We start from the raw sequence: 21567 nt of genomic DNA on the forward strand, positions 1-21567 counted from the left end.
CACTAGAAAGTGTGGGATAACAATTGCTTGGTGCAATGTTGTACAGTAGGGCCCCGTTTTACAGCGATTCGCTTTACAGCACTTCGTTAATACAGCGGTCTCAATTAGATGCAATTAGATTAAAGCCCCACTCATACGGCGCTTGTTCTGCTTTTACAGCGGTTTTTGGGCATCGCGTGCCATTGTATTCAATGGGTTCCACTTTACAGCGGGGGTCTGGAACGCTCAATATACAGGTGGTCTGGAAGCAATCTGTATGTTCTCTAATCACAAGGCTGCAATCGGCATGTACCCTTTTCTGCTTTAAATTGAATGCTAGATTTTGCATTATCATTTTTTAAATATGGCACGCATATTCTGTGTGAAGTTTAACTTTAGCCATTGTATTGACCGATTGCTTTTAGAGATTTATGCTCCATCCTTCCATAAATTTCCTACAAAGACACCCTCCCCCTTAATTTGTTTGTTTTGTTATGTGCCTCCAAGTCGACTACGACTTATGGCAACCCTATGAATCAGTGACCTCCAAGAGCATCTATCATGATTACCACCCTGTTCAGATCTTGTAAGCTCATGTCTGTGGCTTCCTTTATGGAATCAATCCCTCTCTTGTTTGGCCTTCCTCTTTTTCTACTCCCTGCTGTTTTTCCCAGCATTATGGTCTTTTCTAGTGAATCATGTCTTCTCATGATGTGTCCAAAGTATGATAACCTCAGTTTCATCATTTTCGCTTCTAGTGACAGTTCTGGTTTGATTTGTTCTAACACCCAATTATTTGTCTTTTTTGCAGTCCATGGTATCCGCAAAGCTCTTCTCCAACACATTTCAAATGCGTTGATTTTTCTCTTATCAGCTTTTTTCACTTTCCAACTTTCACATCCATCCCCCTTAATATGTACACTAAATAAAAGCCCTGAGAAAATAAATTGGGGGACCTGAGATGCGTTACAAATGTCTAAATTCCAAACCTAAGCTATTTTGCAGCTCAGGTTTAACAAGCCATCTCTTGACAAACTTCAGAGAGCTGCTGCGAGGACACGAAGCCCAAGAGTGGCACAGTGGAAGTTTGACTGGGGGATTGTACACCATAAAAGGCAACACGGGGGAGGGGAGGAATCATGCTCTGCCTCCCCTGCCGTAAGAATAGCACGCTCCAGCTTGAACCGTCGTGTTCTTTGTTGGGTGGAGATGGGTGGGAATCTCCATTTCCTCGGCGGGGGCGGGCAGAACAGCGCAAATCACAATCACCCCCTATTTTATGCGGAAATGGTATAATCCCATCAACGCACGCCCCTTCACTTTCTCCCCTCCACACACCGTGGTGAAATGGTACAGTCCAAGCAACTCCTCGCTGCTCTATCTAACCTGTTCGCTCGAAACGCCCCGCCTCCCAAGACTTCTCATAGGCTGCCGGTGGGGCATCTCCACTTGTGATAGGCTGGAGAGATTACCAGGGGCGGGGATAGCGTGGGAGGGAGTTCCTCCTCCCCCCCCGGCGGGCTCGGTTGCGTGGTGGGACTCGGGTCCGAGCTGGGGAGCTGACAGGCGGCGGCAGCGGCGGAGGAAAATGGCGCTGACTCAGGGGACCAAGCGGAAAGTCTGCTACTACTACGACGGTGGGTGAGGGGCGGCGGCGAGGGGCTCCGGGGGAGGAGGGGGCTTAGGGAGGAAGAGGAGGGGCCAGGGGGAAGGCTGAGGTGGCGCCTCGTGACCGGGGAGGGGGCACCGGGGGGAGGATGGCGAGGAGGAGGAAGGCTGGGGCGGTGCAGCCTCCTGTGATGGGGAAGTGAAATGAGGGGACCCCCCCACTCACTGGGGTGGGGGTGGCGATAACGGGTGCTAGTGAGGAGGGGGAACTGAGTGAGGGGGGTTGGAAAGGGGGCCTGGGGGTAGAGAGAGGGGGAGTGCCTGGGGGGCATGATTCATTTGTTTCTTGCTTTTGCACCCCGCAAAAGACGTCCAGGGGGAGTTACGTAGCCCCTGCCCGCTTCTTCCAGTCACAACAACCCCGCGAGGTAGGTTAGGCTGAGGGTGGCCGGCCCAAGGTCACCCCGTGGGGTTCGTGCCTGGGGCCTTCCCAGCCTGGCCCCTTCAGTTTAAGGAGCTGTGCCCATGAAGGAGGAGCTCCGGTGGGGGGCGAGGACTGGCTGGCTGGATGCCGGCGGCTCTGGAGGGAGGCGCGGACTCGAGGAAGGCTTTTAGAGGGAAGCGGGCTCTTGGGGGCAGCCATCGTATGCAGCCTTTACGGAGCACGCGTTTGAAGCACTTTTAAAAAACAAAACTAAACAAAACACTGAAGTGCTTATATTTTGTGTTTGAAACACTTGACGCGACCTCGGGAATCCTTATGGCAACTTTGCAGAGCAGGCCGGAATTGGGGGGGGTAGAGATGAAGGAGGAGCGCTTGGGGAGGCGCGTCTTGTGCGCTTTCCACCATTGCCGAGGGAGGTTCTTTGAGGTCGAGAGCAGGGAAGGGCGACAGTTGCTGGGGGGGGGGGTGAGAAGGAAGGCTTTGGGGTGACAGGAGAGGAAGGGTGGGCTAAGATTCTTGGGGTTGCAGGAGGCAGGGAGGGTGGCTCAAGGGGAGAAGGACCAGCAGAGATGTATTGGGGTGCAGGGTGAAGGTGAGGGAGAAGGAGGAAAGGAGATTGGGGGGCACCAAGGAGGGCTCCGGGAAGAGAGGGAAGCACTGTGAAGGAGGTGCCTTGGGAAACAGTGGGCTACTGAGCAGGGAAGTCGGTCACATAACGGAAACTGGAAGATGGAAACTAAAAGGGGCAAGGAAGCCTCAATTTTCCCTGTTTGCGAAAGGTTTCCTGCTTGCTTGCCTAGAGATGGTCCCTACTCGCTCACTGGGTGACCTTGGGCCAGTCACTGCCTCTCAGCCTCATGAAAACCCTAGTCATAGGGTTGCCTTAAGTCGGAATTGACTTGAAGGCTGTACATTTACATTTTAAGGCTGCTGAAAAATGAGGAGGAGCAAAACTTCCGGGCATAGCTGAAGAAGGTCTTGCAGCGACATGAGAGAAATGAGAATTGCTGTGTTGGGACAGGGACTTTAGGAGGGCAAGAAATGGGCAGTTGACGAAGACTCAGTAATAAACTAGGTGGAGAGTTCTCAAACGGTCATGGAAGAGGAACAGGTGATGTAGCAAGGCTGAGAAGAAGAAATCCTCATGTGGTGGGGAGGATGCAAGTCTTCATGTGGGATGGGGGAGGATGTGGAAGGATGTGGAACATCATGGTAGATGGAATGGGCTGTTAATTTTATCAGCTTGCCACTGAAGGTGTTGATGCTTTTAAAAGCTACTTCCAAACGGCGGGGACATTTCTCCCCCAGGGAAACACTCAGGCCTTTAGCTTCCTCCCCAAAGCCAACGGGGGCTTTGTAGTAAGGGGGCAGCAGCTTCACACAGTGGCAGGAGTGCACTGTATGCTTATTGGAGGTGGCGTGAGCTGTGTGCGTTCTACTAGGGTGCTTTCCCAAGAGCTGGGGCATTTGCCGTGACAGCCTGGCTGAGCTCCACCCAGAGCAGTTTGTCTTCTGCCTCCTTCCCTTCTCTTGGAATTTTTTCAGCAGGAAATGTCCCTTCTCTGAGGAGCTTGCCTGGCTTTTCCAGGCTACATTTTCCACAATAGTTAACTTCTCTGTTTGCCACAGATTTGGCTGTAGTTACAAGATTTTGCAGTCTCTGAAAGGTTCATATATCCTAGCTTTACACCAATTTAAACACCCTCATTTGCTTCTGGAAATTGAGTTGAAGCTGCTGGAGCTATTTCCTTCCTTAGTCCACAACTGGATCTAAATATGTTGCTAATCTAAATATGTTGAAGCCTAACTCCGCAGGATGCTTCTGCATTTGGGGATAATGCTTCCTGAAACACAGTCCTTTCTTTATGCAGCATCTTTGTTTTCTGGAAGTACGCTGGCAAATGAAAAACGTGTTTGATTTTTGCAAGTCCTTAAACACCCATATATATGCATTCCTTGGAATCCCCGTTTTTAAAACTGGTTTAGGAAATCCCAGAGTTCAGTTCTGTCTCCACTGACGAAATTGAAAAGAGTATAGCAGCCTTCGCCAATCTGGTGCCTACCAGATGTGTGGGGCAACATTCCCTTCATCTTCCTTGAGCATGGCCATACTGGCTTGGGCTGATGGGAGCTGGAATCCAAAACATTTGAAGGGCACCACGTTGGCTACCCCAGTCTAGATTCCTGCATCTTATTTTTGATACTGGCCAACCACATGCATCTTGAACATTTCTATCAAGGGCATGAGGGTGATGGCTGTCTCTAGTGCCAGCCTGTTGTAGTCGGAGGCGTATCGCCTCTGAATATTATGGTCATTAGGCATTGATCAACCATGAATTTGCCTAGTGGTTTTAAAAGTATGCTTCACAGCCCTTTCCTATGTAGTATTTCCTCACTTTTAAAAGAGTTATATTCAAAGGAGCTTTTTCCAAAGTTATAGCATTAAAGCCATCATCGCATATTGTGGCAGTAAATTCCATAAGTTAAGTATACACTGTGGGAAGAAATGCTTTTTTTGTCTGTTGCTGCCAATGTCCTGCATACATGAAGCAAAGTAATCTCCTGCACAATCCTCTCTAGCCCCTTAGGTCTATGTGGGACACTCTGCTTTAGCTCCCACACTTTTCAGAGTTGAGGCTGGTGGGGATTTCAAGCAGGGCCTTATCTTTAGTTGCACCCTGATTGTTCAGAATGCCTGGCCTAAGGAAACCCACCATAAAAAATCTTTACATTCTTTTCATCATTTCCTTGTTGCAGGCAAGCTGGTTCTGTGTTTTGGATTGTTGACTTTATTTTTGTTCTGTTGTAGTTGTATTATACAAAGCTTTGTGTATTTTTCTGAATAGACAAGCATGTTTGTGTTTAAACACATGATGCTCTCTTCAGTTTCATTATATTAATGGCATGATTACTGTACTATGTTTCTTTCTAATATGTGTCATTGCAAAGAGGATTAGGATGGGGGTTGTTTTCTGGTTCTTTTTTAGGATAATCCATCTATAGTTTTTTATATGGGCATAATTTTGTTTTTTCCTTTTGATACTGTAATGAGCTGTTCTTTGCTGTCTTGGTCAACATTTTGTACCAATGGTTTTATAATTTTGAAAAGGTTCAATATTCATTTTTTTAAAAAGCTAATAATTTATTAGCCAGTTTTATTGCATGGCCCATTTCTGTCTCCACATCATACATCATATTATAAGTCTTTCTTGTGTCTCTTCTCCTTTGCATCCTGCACCTGGTAGGCCCACGTGCAAGGTTGGTGGGCTGCATTCATCTTGGTGAGTCACAAGTTGAACTGACGTGGCCTTAGAGCATCTGCCTTATGAAGAAAGGCTATCTCAGCCTTTCCGAACCTGGTGTTCTCCTGATGTTTTGGGGTACAGCTCCTATCATCTCTAGGCAGCACAGCTATCTTGTCTGGGGCTGATGGGAGTTGTAGTCCAACAAGAACTGGAGGGCACTAGGTTGAGAAAGGCTGCTTTCTCCCCCCTGAATGATGCTGGTTGCCCTTTTCTGTAATTGTTTTAGCTCTTTGTCTTTTTTAAAGATGTTTAGGATTGTACACAATAGTAGTTGCACACATCTTTTTCTGTCGCAGGAACCTTTGGTATACCCGCAACCAAAAGTGATTGCCACATAAAGTGTTGAGGCCGTTCTAAATTTGAGCAACAAGAGGCTTCTGTGGGAGTGTGTGTGTGCATGCATGTCCGTTGGCTATCAAGAGTTTCTCTGCTTGGCACAATTCTCCATTCTGTGTACTCTTATCATAAGCCCTGCCCCTTCTTCATTCCCAGTGGCAGCAAACTCAAAAAGCATTTCTGAAGTTGCCTTATCCTGGTCCATCTAGTGCCGCCCTGGGCTCCTACTGGGAGGAAGGGTGGGAAATAAATCAAATAAATAAATAAATAGTGTGCTTTTGTTTGCTGACCGGCGGCAGCTGTTCAGGAGAAAGGTCTGTCTTGGCTTTATTACTGGGGACCCTTTAAAGGGCCTCCCCTTCCACATGCAGAGGACGTGGTCTTTCCATGGGGCTCACATTCATTCATTCCTTGTTACCATCCCTAAAGTTGTTCACAACGTACTGCAAGTTTTGTTTGTTTGTTTCTTCTTGTCTCTCAGGGGACATTGGGAACTATTATTATGGTCAAGGTCACCCTATGAAGCCCCACAGGATCAGAATGACTCACAACCTCCTTCTGAACTATGGCCTTTACAGAAAAATGGAAATCTATGTAAGTTTTTTTTAAAAAAAGATGCAATACTTGTTTTATAATCTGCAATTAGGGGGCAAAGATATAGGCCTAGATTGCACGTCACTCCAAGCCAAATCATGGCTTAGCATGAACATGTGAGCATGCAGGCTTTGGGAGAGGAAATCTCAGCCGCTTTGCTCCTCCCCTGCTGTGCTGTACTGCACTGCAGCTTGGCTTGGTTAGCATGTTGTTTGAACCCAGACTCATGGTTTAGCTCTCTTCAGACTAACAGCAAGCTTTAGCGAAGGTTTGTCCTATGGTTTGCAGCTTGTGGCTTGTGTGGGAGAACTAAATGACGAACCAAATAAACCACAGCTTAGCTCAGTGCAGTGCAGCAGCAGAGCAACCACAGAGAAGCAAAGCAACCACCATTCCCTCTCCAGGAGCCCACAGGCTCATATGTTCATGCTAAGCCATGGTTTGGTTTAGTGTGATGTGCAAACCAGGCCATAATAAAACATCACAGACAGGAATCATACTCAATACAGCTCAAAACCCCACTACAGGAATACCCCGATTAACAGACCCTCGTTTAACAGACCCTCGCGATTGCGGACATGATCAATACTCCACCATACCCCATTTAAAGTACGCGCGCTTTGCAATTACGGACACTGACGGAACGCCCAAACTTGTGTTCCATGTGCCACGTGGGTTGCGAAGCGTCGTCTCCCGTAGCGTTCAGAGCAACTCTGAGCGACTGCTGGCTTGAAGGTTCTCGTCGTTTACAGTAAAGATCTTCTTTAAATTGTTAGTACTAGAGTACTGTACTGTACTTTACTCTGTGCAGTACAGAGTGATCGGAGCTCTGCCTGCCCCGGCCTAGGTCGGTGGCAGTAGTGTGTGTGTGTGTGGGGCACCTCGTGCTCTTTACTCTAGATCCCCCTGATTTCATTTTATACTTCTCCATTGTCCCATTTTATACCTCCCCATTGTCCCATCTTCCTTTCCTGCTTTAATTGATTGTGATAAAAAAAATCTGTAGATCCCCCTGATTTCATTTTATACCTCTCCATTGTCCCATCTTCCTTTCCTGAATACTTTTTTCTCTGTCTCTGCCCATCATTAGTTCTGGCTTTTGCCACTGCTGGCTTGTGACTACCAATAGCGTGTGTGTGTGTGGGGTGAGTGTATTGGGTTTGTTTTCCCTTGCCTTCAGTACTGTACAGTATTACAGTACATAATGGCAGATACAAAGAAAAGTCGTAAATCTATCACCTTCGATATGAAGCTTAAAATGATTAAACTGTCTGATGAAGGTGTTTCTCAAGCTGATATAGGCTGAAGGCTAGGCTTCACTCGAACGACAGTTAGCACAGTCATGAGCAGCAAAGAAAAAATTCTTGTGGAAGTTAAGAGTGCTACGCCAGTGAACACAACAAAAATTAGGAAAAGGGATAGCGTTGTTGCAGACATGGAGAGACTCTTAATAGTTTGAATAGAAAATCAGACTGCATGCCAGGTTCCTGTAAGCCAGGCAATGATTCAAAGTAAGGCCTTAAGCCTATTCAATGACCTGAAGGCTAGTCCATCCAAATCGCCAGCAAGAAAGCGTCTAGCCCTTGATGACTCGACTTATGAAGTAGAAGATATGCCCTCTCCTTCATCCTTCCTGCAATACATGTAAATTTGCATTCATCCATTTTGCGTCTGCCAGCTGACATTAAAGGTAAGCTTACTTTATTTTATGTTTATTTTAGTTATAAATGTGTTATTTACATCAGTTATGCCCATATATGACGATTGCAGTGCAGTACATCCATCGATAAGTGAAAAAAAAGTAGTGCTTCGCTTTAAGTACATTTTCACTTTACATACACGCTCCGGTCCCATTGCGTATGTTAATGCGGGGTATTCCTGTATATAACAGCTACAGAAAACTGTAAGGCTGGGGGGTGGGGTGGAGGAGATAATCCACTTATTCACTGAACTCCCTTCCTAGTTATCAGAAGCAAATCAGACTTTTTGAATAATAATGTGTCGGGAGATGGGCGGCCAGTGGCTCTTTGCCAAAGTTGTGGCAAAGTTGGTCTGGCAGAATGTAAAGGTGGTTGGGGTGCTGGAAGTGGCATGGGGCCTGCAGCAGTGGAGTTTTAGCAGACTGATTCCACCTCTTAAGTCATGGCTGCAACAAGAGGGGGAAACTGATGAGAAACTAGACAGTGATAGCATGGTCCGGAAGCTGCAGCTGGTTTAAAATGCGGCAGCGAGACTCTTCACTGGGGCAGGGTATCGCCAACATGTCACCCTGCTGCTGAAAGAATTGCACTGGCTGCCCATTTGCTACCGGGCTAAGTTCAAGGTTCTAGTTTTGGTGTACAAAGCCCTATACAGCTCGGGACCAGGATACCTGAAAGATCATCTTACCCCTTATATACCCAGTCGATCACTGCGCTCTGCAGGTGAGGGCCTCCTGCAGGTACCATCTTATCAGGAGGTTCATTCTGCACAGTATAGGAAATGGACCTTTCGTGTGGTGGCACCTACCCTATGGAATTCCCTCCCCTTAAATATTAGACAGGCACCATCTCTGCTATCGTTTTAGTGCCTTTCGAAGACTTTCCTCTTTCAACAAGCCTTTTAAGTTGAGACCTATCCCAATCTGTGTCTGTTAGAATTGCTTTTTAATGTTTTTTTTAATATGCTTTTAACCTTTTTAAAAATACGTTTTTAAACCTGTTTTTACTGTTTTTAATGTTGCTTTGTTTTAATGTATTTTAAGGTCTGTTTTTATGCTATTTTAAAGTGTTTTTAGCGTTTCTGTTTGCCGCCCTGGGATCCTGCTGGGAGGAATGGCGGGATATAAATCAAATGATAGATAGATAGATAGATAGATTGATTGATGCTCGCTCGCTCTCTGGTGGGCATGCCTAGTTAGGACTTGGATCCATAAGCAAGAACAGTGAGATGGAGGGAGCATGTTCTGGGCCAGGATAAGTCCACAAAAAGTACTAGTCCACAGTTTTTTATTTGCCCTGTTGCCACTGAATATCAGTTGAAGTAATTTGAGGTATGATGTCTAAAAACAAAAACTATTCTCAATCTCACCCACTCTACAGAAATCTTATGGCTGTTTACAGGCCTGTCTTTAAGAAATATTACCAGTTTCAACACACTTCTCTTTAAGCTTAGCAACAGCTAACATTAAAAGTCTGTCGTCTCCAGTGTTTCAAAGAACAGGTCTGATGATACAGGTCTGCTCTTTATTTAAATTTTCCCACACGGTCTTTTTAATCAGTTCTTTCATTCTGCAGTATATGGTAGAAGCAGAAACTAGACCCTCTCATTACCATTTGTACTTCTGCTTTTCTGTGCAACTCAGACTGCACAGAAATGCTGTTGGAAAGCATTCTTGGTAGAGTCTGAATTGTGTTCAGATTTGGTTGTGTTAAGGTGTTTCTTTCAACTATCCCTTGCTACAGCGGCCCTACAAAGCTAGTGCTGAAGAAATGACCAAATACCACAGCGATGACTACATCAAATTTCTACGGTCGATTCGCCCAGATAACATGTCCGAGTACAGCAAGCAAATGCAACGATGTAAGTTGAGTGTGGTGATTTGATCTTTGCTGGAAGTGGGAGCTGTTCTTGGCTAAAAGGAAACCCTCTCCACATGCTGATCTTGTTTTAAAACAAAAAAGATTAAAAGTATGGGCACAGATACGATACAAAGCAGAACAGTTTTGTGGACGACACCTAGAGTAGTGAAACCCCTTTGCATTGTCATCATTTGTACCAAGCTTCCAGAAACAACTAGGGATAACACTGATCTATCCTAGAAAGCAATAAACCATGGCTTGTCATTATGAGAATAAACACAACCAGCCTCAAGCTTTCCTGCTCCCTCCACTTTTCCCTCTTCATTTGCCCTCAGCTTGAAATGTAAGCTTCTGATCTCTATTACTTAACGCACAAGGGAGGGGGGTGACTCGAGAGAGGCTTAGAATTGGCATGGCTAATTCTGGTAAACTATGACTTATTGTTATGTTTGGAGTGAGCAGATATCCCTGAAGCACTTTGAATGCTCTATAGGTTTTTTTACATTTTATTTTTAAAAAATGCACATACACAGTTTTACATACAATCTAAGTTTCAAACACCAGTTTTAAAAATTCATATGCAAGGATCATAAAAGAGGGCTGGTTAAAGATTGTTCACAAAAGCAATAGAACTAAATATAAATACAAGACTACATTTTCAAATCAGTAACTTGAAAGATGAGCAGACCAAAAAGGTAGGTGGGTATTTTGAGGTCTGCTACAGCAACAAGAATGACTAAGGTAAATCAAGAAAGGCCACCAAGTGACTTCAAATGAACCGGACTTAATAAAGCATCTACTAAGTCTGCTCTGTTGTGTCAATTTTTCTTGCAGTGCAAGAGTCCAAACTTTGCTCCACCAGTAATCCAATGAAAATTTTATTTTATCTTACTATATAATAAAAATGTGTCATGCTGCAGTTTGCTTGGCCACAGAGAGGTGGTGCTGTGAACTACAGCATGACGACCTGCAGCGATGGTCACAGCCTGACCATGATGGGGGAGTGAGAATGCGAGGCAGGCAGCTGACAGGTGTGTGCATGCACACCTGAGGTGCAAGAAAAAAATGGACAGGCAGGAGTAAAGAGGTGAGGTGAGAAGGTTTAGCAGAGGAGAGAAATGGAGACGGGGGCAGTGGGGGGCAGCAGCAATAGAGGGACAGGCAAGGCAAGTGGGCAAGGATCACAAGTGGCCCATGGCAGCTGATGTGCACCAAAACCTGGTGGCACTGGGGGGGGTTGGTGAGGGGAGTAGAGATGCCTGGGGGGGCGGGTTTGGCACACAGAGGCAAAGCCCAAAGTAGCTCTATAAAATAGCTTATATTATTAATATTGAGCTCTTGCATTCAGTTCCATGTGACTCCAGCAGGTGGCGAGGAGCTCGTGTTGATTCCCTTTTACCTGAATACATACGTGTGCATGTTCTGTGTCAGAGGACAGCTTGGACAAATGTAACATCTTGGCTTGATTAGCGAGCAGGCTGAGATTTCCTCTATAAGCCCCCCATTTCAGTGGAGCTGTTCTGCTTCTGCTGCACATGTCTGGATGACATGGACTGGTGTGAAGGAAATCTTGTCCTTCCTCCACACAGTTTACAATTCTGTATATTTCTGACAGATCTTGCTATCTTTTTCCAGTTCACCCATCGTTCAAATTGCTTTCCAGCCTTAAAATACTGTTGTTGTCTCAGAATTCTGGTAGTTCTGCCTCTCTGTTCTGTTGAGTCTGTTCACACTCTTGGATTAAAATGTTTATTTTTTGCTTTCTTTTTCAAGTCAATGTTGGAGAGGACTGTCCCGTGTTTGATGGCTTGTTCGAGTTTTGTCAGCTTTCTACAGGAGGCTCTGTTGGTAAGTAACGTAGTTTTTTTTAAAAAATAAACTGTAACTTGAAGTGTGAAAAATATCTCCCTTTCTAATAAGGACTTAAATTTCCCTTAATTAACAGTGCAGTCATGTGCATGTCTGCTTGGAAGTAAGGTTCATTGTGTTTGGTGGAACTTATTCCCCAGTAAGTGAGCATAAGATTATGGTCGGTGTTTTGACAACTTGTTCCTGTTCTTATTATACCTGAAGCTTTGGGTGAAGTACTTTCAATGCCTTTGTTCATGTGTCAGTGGATAGTATCTAGACAGCTCCTGTTTGTAAACAATTGGCATGATCTAAAAATGAGGAGTGCTGGAAAGATCTGATTCTATATCCTGTTCAAATCAGGAATTATCACTTTTGTATTTTTGCATGTGGCATTATATTCCATAGAGGAACCACATCAAAATCCTTAATGACTAGGGTGTGCTTTTGTGGACCAAAATGTGCATGGCCCCAAACCAAATTTCTTATGGGTGGGGGATGTAGTTGTATAGCATTGTGCATGTTTTACTTACAGTTGCGAAACTGCATCATAGGGGGCTTTGTAGATGTAAAGTGTACAAGATTAATTCTGTTTCTCATGTAAAAAGGTACATGAGCATGAAGATGGTTTGACAAAAAAAGTTAAAGTATGATGCAAGCTGTGAGAACACTTAATTCTCATTCATGTAAATATGAACTTGTAATCTGATTTCTTGAGAGCATGGTGGATTTTGGGACTGCTCACTTTTATTTTGAATTAGGATTCAGAAGTGAAGGAACTTGCACTCTGCAACTTGAGTTCTGGGTTTTGATAATTTTGTTGGCAAGTCTGTTTGTTGCTAATTATATTTCTTATTCACCCCATCATTTGGTTCTCTATGTGGTACAGATAATTCAGAGTTTTAAAAAGGGAAATATCATAAAAATACCATAATAAATATATAACCAGCACAGAGAATAAAATCTAATAGCAACCACATGGTCATATCACAAGCTAAAACCATCTGAAATAAAGCTGAACACAGCCCAGGTACAACAAAACACAGACAAATATCAGTCTTACATGATGTTAATTTGTAATGAGAGGTTATAAAAAACTCTTGAGAGAACAAAAATTGTATTAGCCTGGCACTGAAAAGACAGTAACATAGAATAGAATTGAATTTATTACAGTCAAGGACCAGCAGTACAAATACAAATCATCCAAATATCAGGGTATCAATAAAATACAATGCTAAAAACAAAGTCAATTTAAAAGGCTAAAACGAAATCTGTTTGAAGGGCCACTCTCGTATCTACCTGAACTGTTGCGTATTAGCGTGGATGTTAACTATACTGCTATACGGGGACTATAACATAGTTAACTACAAAATAATGAAAAAATAATGGGAAAAACAGAAAAATGAAAATTAAGATGTAGCTCAAAATCCCGAAGTCAAACAGATTAGCAGAACTCAAGGACTAATTAGTTCTTTCCTGCGAGCCATGGCAGCTGCACAGAACGAGGCAACCTTCACAGTAGTCCGGGAATTCAGGTCGGCCAAGTTGTAAAGACACAGCCTCGGAACTCAGATAAGAATGGGATAAAATTGGGTAAATAAACTTGCGACGAAGGTCTGAGTATAAAGGACAACACAGGACAACAAAGGACATACAGCCTCCACCTCCTCAGCTCCACAGGGGCAGGTTCGTTCACGGTGGGCAATACCCTTATACCTGCCCTCCAATAGTGCTGAGGGGAGGGCGTTAAATCGTGCTAGGGCAAATGCTCTCCTGAATTTGGGAATAGACAGGTTTGAAATATAGTTAGCAGGAACAAAAGCTTTCACATTAATGTGACAATGGGGGTATGCAGCGACCAGGCTCAGATTATTTTGAAATTCAATGTCTTTAAGACGTTGCGTGATAGTTGTTTTGGCCCTCGTATAACCTAGGGGACAGTAACATAGGCACCAAGTGAGTTTCTCGAGGGAGAGCTTTTCTCAGTCGGGGTGGGGAGCACCACTACAGAGGAGGCGCTCTCTCTGGTAGCCATCCTCCACACTTGAGATGGAGGGAACACTTGGTGAAGGATTGTTTGTAAGCAATCCTGCATTCAATTGCAGTGTTTGACTGTCCTTTGCAAAGTTCTAGTGTCCCCTTTGTAGGATTGTCTGCCCTGTCGTATTCTTTGTTTGTGTCATTGGTCTGAAATTCTCTCTACAGCCAGTGCAGTGAAGCTGAACAAGCAGCAGACAGACATTGCTGTGAACTGGGCTGGAGGCTTGCATCATGCCAAGAAGTCTGAAGCTTCGGGCTTCTGTTATGTCAATGACATTGTCCTGGCCATCTTGGAATTGCTAAAGTACGTAGAGCAGCTTGTCCCAGAGCTGTAAGAAACAAGATTCTTTCTGTCAGATTTGGAGACTAGAGCAATAATCGTCCTTGACTTTTCCCCCTTTTCCTCCCTTACTGTTTGGGCCTGTCTGTGTGTGGATGGACGGACCATGTATACAAGTTCTGTGTGTGCAGGGATCTTTTTTCCATGGGTAAACATTCAGTCAGCTGATCTTTGCTGCCCCAAATTCTGCAGTGGCAGACCTTCATACCTTACTACTCAATTCAGGAGTGTCAGGCTAGTGCAGCATTTTTGATTTTCAAACAGTGTTCCAAGGAACCTTGGCGGCTCTTGGAATTTTATTGAGGGTTCCTCCGTGGGACGGTGAGTCCTGGCAGACAAGCAGCTCTGTGCTCCATTTTCCATCTTCCCTGTCATGGGCACCCAAAGCAGGGAGTGTTTGAAGATATGCTTCAGTTCAAGTGGAACAACAGTGAAGGCCAAGAGATCTGGCCAGGCCTGTCTGTGAACCAAGGGCTTGCTGTAAGACAAGGAGGGGGAACCTGTGACTTCCAGATGTTGTTATATTCCACTTCCCACCATCCCCAGCTAGCATAGCCAACAGCGACGGATGGTGGAAGCTCCACATTACCTGCATCTCTCTAGTGGCTTGGGTATGGAAAGGCACCTTTATATACATGCAGTGGGGCTGCCCCAAAGTTGCACTGTATTGGTTTCATACATTTCAAACCCTCTCTGATACTATTCAGCAGTTTTCTAAATCTCTGTCCAACTTTAGTCCTCTTGTCTGTCTTTGGCAGTACAGATAGCACACATGCCCAGGGAATTGTTGGCGCTTTTACTCACTGCAGCTTTGCAAGAAATTGTGAAAAATAGAAAACTGCCCACATGGCTTGATTGGGTCTGGGGAACTGCCATGGCAGAAAACCTCACAAACCTAATCAGACTGTGCAAAGATTTAATTAAGCACAATTTATTTCTGGACATGTGGTAGACGTTCATAGTATTTGTAAGGAAATGCACCAATCCCTGTGCTGCACAGGTTTTGCAGATGAAGTTTCTGAAAAATTTCCGGTCAATTTCCACTGCTGACTCTGGGTTTGGAGTTTCCCATGTAATAACAGAATGTACAAACGTTTTTGTCTTGCTATGGCTCCTGGAATGCTGTTTGTTGTTACATTCTTAATATTCTTTAGTTTACCTGTTGAAAAACAAAAATAACTTCTTTTTTTAAAAAAAGGAATGGTGGAAACTGTAGTCGAACTACATCTGGAGAGCCCCAGTCCCCCATCTCTGCTCTAGTGCGTGGCCCAGACACTGCTGCTGCTGCTGCTGCTGCTCAAGTTTCTTGGCATACATGATGATAATGGTTCAAGTGTTCTCTGGAGGTAGAAAGTTTGAAGAGATGGCACTAGAGCATAAGAACATAAGAAGAGCCTGCTGGATCAGGCCAGTGGCCCATCTAGTCCAGCATCCTGTTCTCACAGTGGCCAACCAGGTGCCTGGGGGAAGCTCGCAAGCAGGACCCGAGTGCAAGAACACTCTCCCCTCCTGAGGCTTCCGGCAACTGGTTTTCAGAAGCATGCTGCCTCTGACTAGGGTGGCAGAGCACAGCCATCATGGCTAGTAGCCATTGATAGCCCTGGTCTCCATGAATTTGTCTAATCTTCTTTTAAAGCCATCCAAGCTGGTGGCCATTACTGCATCTTGTGGGAGCAAATTCCATAGTTTAACTATGCGCTGAGTAAAGAAGTACTTCCTTTTGTCTGTCCTGAATCTTCCAACATTCAGCTTCTTTGAATGTCCACGAGTTCTAGTATTATGAGAGAGGGAGAAGAACTTTTCTCTATCCACTTTCTCAATGCCATGCATAATTTTATACACTTCTATCATGTCTCCTCTGACCCGTCTTTTCTCTAAACTAAAAAGCCCCAAATGCTGCAACCTTTCCTCGTAAGGGAGTCGCTCCATCCCCTTGATCATTCTGGTTGCCCTCTTCTGAACCTTTTCCAACTCTATCCTAGATACAAATACAAATACAAATCCTGTGTATCCAAAGTTCTGAAGATGTAAAATGTTTTCAGTGCCCTGACCACCTGGCCATAGAAGGTCCTGCTTTTTAAGTACAGCAGAAGTGATTTGGGCACCTTGTGGTGCCAGGCTGACAACCCTTTTGCTATCCCAGGTACCACCAGAGAGTGCTGTATGTCGACATTGACATTCACCATGGCGACGGTGTGGAGGAGGCCTTCTACACGACAGACCGTGTCATGACAGCATCCTTTCATAAGTATGGCGAATACTTCCCAGGAACAGGGGACTTGCGGGTGAGAATGGAGGCTGGAGCAGCACCTTCCCTGGAAGTCCAGTTGCTGAGGTTCCCCTGTGAAACGTACCCTGTCCGGGCACTTTTGGAAAGAGAGCTTTGTGGGAATAGCTTAAAAACTTAAGAAGAGCCTGCTGGATCAGGGCAGTGGTCGGTCTAGTCCAGCATCCTTGTTCTCACAGTGGCCAACCACACACCCCTATGGGAAACCCAGAAGAAAGACATGAACACAAGAGCACGCTCCCCTCCTGCAGTTTCCAGCAACTAATGTTCAGAAGGACACTATCTGACTGTGGAGACAGAGCATAGCCATTGTGGCTTGTGGCCTTTTATAGCCCTTATTCTCCATGAATTTGTCTAACCCTCTTTTGAAGCTTTGATAATTAGTATCTCCCATTCTAAAACTCCTGCATAATGTTCATCAGGCATTTGCAGTGCTTTAGTGGCTTTACAAAGCAGTTTTAAAATCTATTTAGGTTTCCTTAACTGGAAAATATCCACAGGGATATTCTTCATGATACAGTACTGTGATTGCATGAAGAAAGCCATTACATTGGCCACAGAATTCAGCACCCTGAGGTTATCTCCTCTCTTCCCTCACCTACCATTTCTAAAATCATGTTTCTTGCCTTTTAGCAAAGAGGAAAAGCTTTTTAAAAAGGCTATGCTTAGTAGAAACTGGGAGGGGTGTGGAGCATATCCTCTGATCAAGAGGTGGGGCTTTGTAGGTCCTTGTGCCTCCTCTGGCATTTGCAGACGTAGACCAAATTCATGCAAAGCAAGCCTATCTGCATATTTGCTAAATTTGCATACTTTGTTCAGGTTAGAGGGTGGCTTTCTGCTAACCTTTCCCCAGCTCAGTTTTTCTTCATTCTGCACTGATACAAAATATACTCAGCCCTGCCTTTTCTAAATTGATGTGTTCAGCTGTGTTGTGGAGAGCCAGGTCTAGATGAGATTATTATCAGTCCTGTCTCTAGTGTTTTGGCGCTTCTTGGGCAAGGCATCCTCGGTGGCCCCACTAAATTTGGAAAGACGGGACAGGCAAGCCACTGGGCAGTCTATGCAAAATGAGAACAGCAGTGCTGTGGGGCACAGTGAGATCTTTTGCTGATCTTGCTCCCCCACTCCCAAAAGCATCTGGAACTAGCCCTAGTTATTTCACAGCATCTCCTTCCCTTTATCCTCTAGGACATTGGTGCAGGCAAAGGAAAATACTATGCAGTCAACTACCCTCTCCGGGACGGGATAGATGATGAGTCCTATGAAGCCATCTTTAAGCCAGTAAGTTTCCCTTTCTGGGATTTGCTTGCATGGGGATCCAAGTCTCTGTTCTCCAAGGCAAGGGTGGCGACAGGGGCCCCATTCTTCTTTTCTAGCTTGGAGATGCGGAGGGTGGGATCATCTCTGCTGGTGTGCTGAGGGCTAGAGAGAATATCTGAAGCTGGCTGCTCATCACGAAAACAAGTCCCTATTCTGCTCAGTCAGCTCCAAAGGTTTGCAACGAGGGGGGAGCCCAGAGGTTTATTCCTGATCTCTTACAGGAGCACAATGCTAAAATCAGGAACTCAGGCTGTAATCCTTTATATTTTATTTATTTATTTATTTAATTACATTTCTAGACCGCCCTATAGCAGAAAGCTCTCAGGGCGGTGTACAACTTGGAATAAACTCACTGGACACAGTAGGACTGCCTTCAGAGCAAAGATACATAGGCTTGCACTGAAGCAGAAGGGTCCTCATGACTGTACATTTTAGCTTGGCTACGAGGACCAACCAATAACTATTTGGACTTCTGTACTGGTTACAGGTCCACCCTGCTCAGGTATGTGTTTGGACTCTCTCTTCTTTGACCAGGTGATGTCTAAAGTGATGGAGACATTCCAGCCTAGTGCTGTTGCGTTGCAGTGTGGCTCAGATTCTTTATCAGGGGACAGGCTGGGTTGTTTTAATCTGACCATTAAAGGTAAGAGGGGTTTTAGCAGGTGGGTAGGATCTGCTTTGTCAGGGTCTGCTTTGTCCATGCAAGATTGCATTGCATGATCTGAAGAGGTCTCTGTTCAGATGGCTTCTTGGGTTGCTTCTGCAGTTAAGGAATTCCTTAACACCTACACTAAGTTTGGCAATTCATTGTTGAATGGAAACTCTCTATCCCTCCCCCAGCAACCCAACACCCTTCTCCATTCTGTGCTCCCCTCAGGTCATGCCAAGTGTGTGGAATTCATCAAAAGCTTTAACCTGCCCATGCTGATGCTCGGAGGGGGTGGCTACACAATCCGCAACGTGGCCAGGTGCTGGACGTATGAGACTGCCGTGGCGTTGAATACAGAGATCCCAAATGGTAACGTTGTGTGCCTTCTTATTCCCAGAGTACCTTTTAAAGATTCTTCTGGAGTGAGCTCTCTGGAAATGGGTTTAGTGATACTCAGGCTTGTATGTAGCCTAAGTAAGTATGAAGAGTTGGCCTTCCATTGGATTTCTATTAAAAAAAAAATTGGCAACAGGGTTTAGAAGAATGTGTCCCGTGGTTCATTTTAGTCAGAGACCCTAAAGCAAGTCCCGGAGAATTACAAGGAGTGTAGTAATGTGATTGAGATATTTTGCAGTGCAGCCACTTGTATTTTGGGGGGCTAAACACCACTCCTCAGACAAGCCAGATTTGCATGCTGAACAAATTATGTAGGTTAAGTGCATTTGCAAGCATTTACTTAATTCCTTTATGCCGCTACAATGGAGGAGGTGTCATGAAAATGTGGAGAGTCTTCCCCATCTTGAACCATTTTCTGCCCCCTTCTTCATTCGTTCCTTGTTTTTCTTAGAGCAGTATTTTAATTGCCTTGGTGCAGATACAGGCTCAGTTAAATTCTGTATGTTTTTAAAAAATTTATCTTCAGAACTTCCATACAATGATTATTTTGAATACTTTGGCCCGGACTTCAAGCTCCACATCAGCCCCTCCAACATGACCAACCAAAACACTAATGAATATCTGGAGAAGATTAAGTAAGTCTGGCTTGCCTCACGAGGGAGGCTGGCTCCTTCTGCTGTGTGTCTGTCTGTCTGTCTTGTCTTCTGTTTTCCCTTTCTGATTGCCCTCGGGTGGGGCTTTTGTGACTGCTTGGCCACAGGCAGCGTCTCTTTGAGAACCTGCGGATGCTTCCCCACGCTCCCGGAGTCCAGATGCAGCCGATTCCGGAGGATGCTGTGCCAGAGGACAGTGGAGATGAAGATGAAGAAGATCCCAACAAACGGATTTCTAGTGAGTACTTTGGGGCCATAGGGATTTGGTGCAGGTGCACAGTTTGGGTTGTTACAGAAGGGAAAATATACAACCTCTGTGGCCTGTGGTAGTCTTCTCAGTAACAACAACCCTCAAAAATAGAAACTTGTTTCTTGGGAGCTATGTAGAGAAATCAGTCCCTTTTCTGGTCATCGGGGATTGTCCTGTTTAGGTATGTGGCCTCAACCAAGGAGAAACTGCCGCCTCTGGCATGCTGTATAATCTGTAATGTGTTTTAGGAAGGTCTTGCTCCTCCACATACGCATTATAAAGTGGAAAGGGCTCCTCTTCGGTCTTCCTTCACCACAGCCTGAGACCCAGGTTTGTTAAAGAAATAACTACTGGGTGTTTAAAAGAGATCTGGATTCAAAGTACACCTTGGGCAGATTGGCCAAGAACTCTGGTTAGAGTCTAGGGCTGCTCCCTGCAGCTGTAACTGTGCCAGAAAATTGGTTCTGTGCTAAACCAGTTGGTGCAAAAAATAAATAAATCCAAAAACCAAAGTCTGAATATTGCAGTGTTAAGATGTAAAAGCCAGTGTACAGCTGATTTTCGGTTTCATGTTTGTGAGGAGCGGGAAATGCTTGTAACGACTCCTGCAAGGAGTAAACTGGCCTGCTCCTGTTCCCAGTCTTTCAGTAGCAGCCCACCTCTACAATGTTGGGGTTTCTTTGGGTTGGTTGTTGTGGCCTTTGGCTGAGCTGTTCTGATGTCACAGAATGTTCACAGATATTGTTGTACTGTGTAAAAAAAAAGTCATCAACAGAATTGGTGCAGCTGATGTGAGGGAAGTGGAGAATTAGTTTGTCTGGGAAGAAAATTCCTTTAGACTGGAGAGGAGGGAAAAAGGAAACCTAAGTGTGGAATGGAGATGGAGGAGAACATGTATGTGCTGATAGCAAGGAGCAGGGCTGTGGAGAGGGCCATCTTGCCATGGAGCTGCTGCCGGGCTGGGTTCTCTGGAGTTGCATACATGCTGTGATTCTGTGGGATGTTTCCAGTCCTTACAGCTTGAAAAGCTTGTGGAAGTTGCAGAAGCTCAAGACTTCATCTTGCTAGTTGCTGGGGAAGGATGGAAACTTCATCACTCTAGGGTAGGCCCCATGATGGCTAAAACAGAATAAATTATACAAAAGAAGAAAATTAAGGCAAATGTCCAGATTTGCATTAATTTGGCTTTTCTTGGAGTAAATGTGCTGTTCTTGGTTGGCACATAGAATCAGCCATTGCTTCATGTTCCCAGTTGGAGGTGTAGATAAGGAATCCTGCCATGTTCTTTTCAGACTGCTTTGCTTCTCTGTGTGTGTGTGTTTTCCATCCAGATTTTTTCAGTTGCGCCTGAACCTTCCTTACTTGAAACCAAAAGCCTAGTGCTGCTGATACATCCTTTTCTTTTCTCCCCATGTCCAACAGTCCGTTCATCAGACAAGAGAATAGCTTGTGATGAGGAATTCTCCGACTCTGAGGATGAAGGGGAAGGTGGGCGGAAAAATGTTGCCAATTTCAAGAAAGCCAAACGGGCAAAAACAGAAGAAGAGGAGAAGGAGGAGGAGAAGAAAGGTGAGAGAAACCTTAGTCTACCAACTGCTTATATGCTTTTTTTTTTTTTTTGCAGGGTCCAAACCCCTAGGAAGTTCTTCTGCTTGAACCTTGGGATATGCTTTTAAAAAATAAGAATTAAAAAAATATATGGTGGTCTCCCATCCTAGGAGCTGCTCAGGTCCACAGCTGCTTTGCTGAGCAATGCTGCAACATCCAGTGTTGCCAGACCATCTTTTGAGTACCAGGAATGAATCCTAGAATATTTAGAGTGGTAGTAAGTGCCTGTGAGAATGTGTGGAGTGTATTTCTCTTGCCTGTGAGTAGCTGTAGGCCAGCCCCTCCTGCAGCTTGAGAAAGAGAGAGAGCGTGTGGCTTCCATGTGACCTCCCCTATCTTTACCACCTCC

The 21567-nt window shown here is 44.9% G+C and overlaps 1 protein-coding gene across 3 annotated transcripts in view; it reads left to right on the top strand.

The window, feature by feature from the left end:
* Nucleotides 1-1456: 1456 nt before the first annotated feature.
* Nucleotides 1457-21567, top strand: part of HDAC1 (histone deacetylase 1) — a 30025-nt gene continuing 9914 nt past the window's right edge. Inside the window, exons 1-12 of one of the 3 annotated variants that reach the window (XM_061598082.1) lie at nucleotides 1457-1616; nucleotides 6155-6267; nucleotides 9711-9828; nucleotides 11601-11675; nucleotides 13881-14019; nucleotides 16199-16340; nucleotides 17531-17623; nucleotides 18197-18305; nucleotides 18540-18680; nucleotides 19234-19342; nucleotides 19468-19598; nucleotides 21033-21179. In XM_061598082.1, the coding sequence (XP_061454066.1) occupies nucleotides 1568-1616; nucleotides 6155-6267; nucleotides 9711-9828; nucleotides 11601-11675; nucleotides 13881-14019; nucleotides 16199-16340; nucleotides 17531-17623; nucleotides 18197-18305; nucleotides 18540-18680; nucleotides 19234-19342; nucleotides 19468-19598; nucleotides 21033-21179 (1366 nt within the window). In that variant the 5' untranslated portion in view covers nucleotides 1457-1567. Of the gene's footprint in view, nucleotides 1617-1920; nucleotides 2016-6154; nucleotides 6268-6413; nucleotides 7958-9710; nucleotides 9829-11600; nucleotides 11676-13880; nucleotides 14020-16198; nucleotides 16341-17530; nucleotides 17624-18196; nucleotides 18306-18539; nucleotides 18681-19233; nucleotides 19343-19467; nucleotides 19599-21032; nucleotides 21180-21567 lie in introns of those variants that run through there. The other 2 variants (XM_061598083.1, XM_061598084.1) reach the window with 2 other exon arrangements.

This window comes from Rhineura floridana, chromosome 15 (genome assembly GCF_030035675.1).
Source record: "Rhineura floridana isolate rRhiFlo1 chromosome 15, rRhiFlo1.hap2, whole genome shotgun sequence".
Classification (NCBI taxonomy): domain Eukaryota; kingdom Metazoa; phylum Chordata; class Lepidosauria; order Squamata; family Rhineuridae; genus Rhineura; species Rhineura floridana.